This window comes from Nematolebias whitei, chromosome 2 (genome assembly GCF_014905685.2).
Source record: "Nematolebias whitei isolate Nwh7 chromosome 2, NemWhi1, whole genome shotgun sequence".
Taxonomy (NCBI): Eukaryota; Metazoa; Chordata; class Actinopteri; order Cyprinodontiformes; family Rivulidae; genus Nematolebias; species Nematolebias whitei.
In genome coordinates, this window is record NC_056499.1 from 39,883,334 (window position 1) to 39,889,438 (window position 6,105).

General features: G+C 37.9%; 1 protein-coding gene across 1 annotated transcript in view; it reads right to left on the minus strand.

The window, feature by feature from the left end:
• The window catches only part of ddb1 (damage-specific DNA binding protein 1), a 94,096-nt gene that overhangs the window by 53,431 nt on the left and 34,560 nt on the right, over nt 1-6,105 (minus strand). The window contains exon 7 of the mRNA XM_037694470.1: nt 717-875. Coding sequence (XP_037550398.1) covers nt 717-875 — 159 coding nt within the window. The remainder of the gene's footprint in view (nt 1-716; nt 876-6,105) is intronic.

Here is a 6,105-nt window from a genome sequence, read left to right on the forward strand (position 1 = left end):
TAAACTATTAAAGGAAAAAATTAAAAGAAAAAACAAAAACAAAAAACTCTGTTCTTCCAAACATACCTATGTTTTAGACTCTGTCATAATATCATATTATTGAAACACAGGTAATACTGACTCGTATCTACAATGTCAATCCAAAGTTGCTTATGTCTGCACAAGCTAGTCTAGACAGTTATGAATGTTTTTAAAAGCAATCCGTCTCAAGCTGAGCACTCAGTCGACTTGATTGCTTTTGCCTGCAGCATCACTCAGAAACAGAAAAAGGCTTTTCACCTCTTGAAACTTGAAGGAGAGTCATTACGAGAAAGGTGAAACAAACTAAATGCTGTCAGTCTTGTACATAAGACAAAGCTTCAAGCACAATATTAACAGTCATTGTCTAAATCCACTTTTAAAGGATAAGCATCAACTAGGCAATGAGGCAAAAGAGAGCTGGAATCTTTTTTTAATCTCTCATCCCATCTGTACAAGCAGACAGACCCATTAGCTGTTCTTGGGGCCATAAACCATTAAAAAGTCAATTGTAACACAAAGGGGGACCGAGGTAACGAGAAGAAAAGGCAAAAGAAGAAAATCAACAAGCAAGAAAATAGATGGTCAGGACAGGTAGTGGAAAGCAGATGGGAGAAGAGCCAGAGGACAGTTGGGAGGATAAACAGAGCGAAGACCGACAGAGATGAAGCAGCAGAGAGAAAAAGATAAATGAGTACCTCTCCGAGCAGCTCCACGTGCAGGTCTTTGAGTGCCACGGTGCCGTCCATTAGCTCCTCTTTCTCCAGCAGCAGCATGAAGAGGCGGCCCTCCATGTCACCCAGCAGGTAGCGTGAACCATTGGGGTCTACGCGGTTGTGGCAGACAATCGTACTTTGCTGCAATTACAGGTAGAACAGAAGCAAAAGTTAAAGAAAAAATAAATTGCTGAACACAAAGAGGCTGCAGAAGCTCAGTGACTTGAACCAGAAATTATGTATTTTAAAAAGGATGAAAAAAGCGTGAACACTTTAACAAAGATCTTTGACTTTCACACAAAATAGAAGTTATTTTTCCCCTGGTTCATTCAGTTTTAAAGACATTGTAAAGACTAGGGGAAAAAAGGAATGTAAAGTGTTTCCACATAGAGAAAGAGAACACAAACTGCCTTCACAGACTTTATCCCTCCTAAAAGTTCACCAAATACAGATCCAATGTTAACAAGGCACAATGTTGAAGGTCTATCCATCATCGCCCACTGCCAAATATTAAAGGGTAATATTCTTTTTGCCTGTGTCTGTGAGCATTTGTACATTTGTCTGTAGCATCAGGAAGACATCTCATGAATTTAAACTTTTAATGAAACTTCATAAGGTAATCATAATGTACAACAAACTAACTTTTTAGAATCAACCAAATTCAAAATGGCCACCTCAGTCAATTCCTGCCTTCTCAATAACAGAGGGGTGGGCAGCGATTTCGCCACTTACTCAAGTGTCTGGGGCCTCCTACTCGGACTTATGTATTTTTTTCCTTTAGAGTCAATCGATGCACAGGCACATAAGTCACATGACTGATTTCAATTGCGCTAGCGGGAAAGACACAGCATCTCAGAGACTATTACACTTGTCAAAAGAAAAGACTTTAAACTACGCAACAGTTTTTAAATCATGGTGATGTCAAATAAAACCAGCGTTATGACAAATAATCCACAACACATCTTTTTTCTAAAAATCGTCATATCTGAAGTGTGTTAGAGGATGCAGCAAAGATGGGCAGTATCAGGAACAAAACCCCCCCATCAGCCTCCGCTTTCACCTCCCACTCCCACCGAACAGATAAACAACCTACCCCACCCTTTCTGATGGAGGCTCAAAGTTAGTTGTCAAGTGCGAAAAAATCTACAGGAAAAAAAAAGAAAAAGATGCGGAAGCTGAATGGCGTTTGGTGCGTGAGAGAGTGGGAGTGAGTCATGAGGTTTGAGAGATTTGTGATATTTAGAGTGTTTGGGTTTTACAGTTGGGGTGTAGTTTAGTCAGTTTTAGTGTGTTTGAGTTAAAACAATGAGACAAGTTTTGAACTTGAAGAGGAGCTGCAGACCCAGAGGAGGATGAAACCACCGAATCAGAACCTGTCAGACAGGAAAGGATCATGAAGGAGAAAAACAGCCCGAGTCAGACAGAGAGGACTTTGTTGATAAAGAGGGTGATCATGATTTGTTTTAGAAGAAGAAAGAAGAAGGACGAATAGGGCCCCAATAGGAGGTCTGAATCTGCGCAGAGAAGGGGGTCCAGAACTTCTCTGATTGGGCCAACAGAACCAAGCATCAGTTCTAAACTCTGGAGAACAGGAGGATGTGGATGTTGACTCAAAGAGCGTACTAATGGAGGAAAATACCCTTTCCTTATATTACTGTAAAATAAACATTTTGTCAATTTTAAAAAAAAATACACTGTAGTTTTAAATTAAAAACCCTTAGAGTTAAGATTTAAAAAATCATTTAAATTAGATATTTTTTATTTCAGGCTGAGACAGCTCTAAAAGACTGAATACCAGTGGTAGTTCTTTGTGTAAAAAAGATTTTAAACTAGCATTCTGAAGCAGTTAAATAAGGTGGTTGACTTTCCCCTGGAGGAACATAAAGTAGTAGTAGTCATAACGTTAAAGGGTTAAAATCATCTTATTCACATGTTCACAATACGATGCTTTTGATGTGAATCAGGTTTCATGATCTTGTCTGTAGTTACAGAAAACAAAGTGAAGTTTGTGAGCTGCATGCATTCAGCTGGGACTGCTGCAAGATAAAGAATAAAGATAAATTCAATGTGAAAATTAATTTATCTTTATGAAAATGTATGTTATCTTGCTCTACATATTGATTGACAGCTGCTGCTGATTATGTCGTCATAACTCATTTCATGCTTGTGAGACATTTTCATCAGTGGTCAGTGTTTAAACAGTCTGTGTTCACAAACATTTTAGCTGAACAGAACATATGTGTTAATGTTGGGAAATGACTCCAGCCTCAACTCTGAGCTGTTCGCCTCCTACTCAAAAAGTTATCGAGAAGGCTGGAATTCACTTTAGAATATAACTCAGGTCAATTTTACAGATATTAAACTAAAAGTTTGTGTCAAAGTCAGTGTCATTCACAGTGCACAAGTGTCTAAAACGTTAGCATTAACTGTGAAAGTTGATGCCGTTTCTCTGTTAGCAAAATACTAGCCATAATAACACTAACACTTGACAAATTTTAGTGAAACTCAAAGTAATCAATGGATGTACAACTACAACTGATTAATTTTTAGGATCAACCCAATTCAAGATTGTTGCTGCTACTAATAAACTTTAGCAACACAAAAACATCTATAACCCAGTTAGTTTAATAGCCTTTGAGCTAAAACATGGTGAGGTCGTAGCTGGGAGTCATTGTCAGGGAGTTATGGTCAAGGTTTATGGATGTTTGCTCAATATTTACTTTGAGTGCTTTAACATCTTGTAAGAGCTCATAATGGTGCATGAGATTGTGCATTTCGTTCTTTGCAAGGTTCAACTTGAACCTTTTAAATCCTTTCTTATTATAAAATGATCCTAGTATGAAATGTTTTTACTTTTACTAGTGCCAGGGAGTCCATCTTGTTCAAACAAGTGAAACTCAATCACAGTAATGATTCAAAGAACAAGTCCAGCATTGTTATTCACAAACTATGGTCAATTCAGATGAACCAAGAACGCCAACATTCAAGATTGTCAGCTGTGGGACAGATCCAAAGCACATTAAAGGAGGACGCTGGAGGCTGCTCGCTGCCTGGGCACACGGCTATCTTCATAAGCACCAAGATGGTTTGGATGCTGCGATGCTTGAATGATTTCTGCTGGTACTTCAGGCATTTTTTAACATCTGTTATACGACAAGTAACCATGCCAACACGAGAGCTGTTTACATGCAGGAGAGGCTGTCCAAGGACCAACTAACACCTGGAATAAATGGCTGTGATTACCAAGGATGATGAGTGAGAAAAGATGGTTGTGAATATTGTTCAAATTTGAGAGGCTGCATCACAATGAAAAAGCAAAACAATTATGTAGTGATACATTTCACAGCAATATGAAAAAATAAATTTAACAGTAAATCAAACCACCAACTCAGAGTCAGGATTGCAGTTTTGTTTTCATGATGGTAAAAAAATTGTCAGATCGAATACTTTTTTTTAATATAGGGCTTCTCTTATCAGTCAAATTCTTTATGTATATACTCTTTCATGTCAGAGCTTCAGGCTGAGATGATTGTATGTTCAGAACTGAAGGGAGTTGTGGCTAATTTGGTCAAACCTTAAAAGTACGCTCAGTGTTTGTTTTGTGAATGAGTCAGTAACTACCACATCCAATTTTAGCTCCGTATCTGTGTTGGCTAATGCCAATTAGCTCTGGCTGACACTGTGAACTGGATCGTCTTCAAAAGGCAATCAGTTGTAGACGTACATCCAATAATTTAATGTTGAGAGTTAAAATAAATCTGTTTGGTGAGTCAGTAAATATTTTGCTAACAGGTCATTAGCAAAATTCTTTGAAATATTTACTCATAATTCCAGGATAAAGTTTGACAAAAAAAAAAATTAAGATTAAATAAAAATAAATATATCTTTTGAATAATAAACAATAGTAAATGTATGTTATCTCGCTCTACAAAATTGATTGACAGCTGCTGCTGATTATGACATCATAACTCTTTCATGCCTGTGATGCTGGTAAGACTTTTCCATCAGTGATCGGTGTTTAAACAGTCTGTGTTCACCAACATTGTTGCCTCACAGAACTCTCAATCCCAGCCAGTCGAAGCAGATGGCCTCTAGGTTAGGAAGGTGTTTTTCCTTTCCACGGTTGCCTTGTGCTTGCTCAGGATGGGAAACTGTGATGAAATGAAGAGTCAATGCAATGTGCTGGCTACCTTAGATAAATAATGTTACTAATTGAATTTTTATGTACATGAATGTATTTATTCAGTGCCCAGAGTTGATTTCTGTTGTGACTAGGTGCTATATAAATAAAGTGAATTGAATTCATGACTGTCATCTGTTACCGCGGTTACAGATAGGCATGGGTCCAGGCTGTTTGCAACTGCCACTCTCATCTTCCTGTCTATGATTTTTTTTTCTGGCAGGGAGGAGCAGTGCGGACATGGGTTCACCAGAGATGCTTGCACATGTTTGGCGTGTATGCATATGCACATTGGGTGAGGCTCCCCAACCCAGGTGGAGGCCCCACATGATGCAGGGCACAAGTGGGATACAGACTCCTTGGCATTAGGTTCCAACCCTTTGGTGGAATGTCATAGCTAGGTGAGAGACAAGGATTTAGTTCATTGTGACATATTAGCTGCCCGTTGCTAATGCTAGCAGCAGGGTTAAAACCGAGCCAACAACTTTGGCTAAAGCAGCTCATCATAACATGTTAGTTGGAAATGGCCCTTAAAGCTAGCAAGCTAATGCTACACCAAAGGAATGCTAGCACACCTTGACACATTAGTTTGAGTTACACCTGCAACCGCTTAGTTGCTTAAAACCAAGCGGCAGCAGGATCAGCTCGTCTTGCTAAGTCACAGCTCCCAACTAGGGATGCACCAATCCACTTTTTTTTTTACTTCCGATCTGATCCCGATACTTAAATCTGAATACCCTCCGATACTGATCCAGTTCCGATATCATGATCATCATTGATTTTATATGAGGCTGTAATAATCTCCTCTCAAGTACAATTTGTAAAAATATCTTCATGCATGTCCAAAAAGGCAACTTGAGGTAAGTTTTATTAATGTTGGATAAGTTTTAAAGTTAGTATTAAATTCTGCTAACACAAAACATGTTTCTTTTTATTCCTAGTTTTGAAGTGGATATTAAAGTGATTAATTTAAGTGACTGTTTGTTTAAAAAAAAAATTAAATAAAGGGCAGATAAAATAATTTTTTCTTCTTTCTGCCATCTTTTCATTCAATGTTTTCTTTTTGATTAATTTGTTGTTTATTTTTGTTTCTTTTAAATGAATGAATAAATGAATTAAATAAAATAAAATGTAAAATGGCTTTAAACATCTGCTAAGTTCATGGCATAAACCAACACAGATATGTTCCTG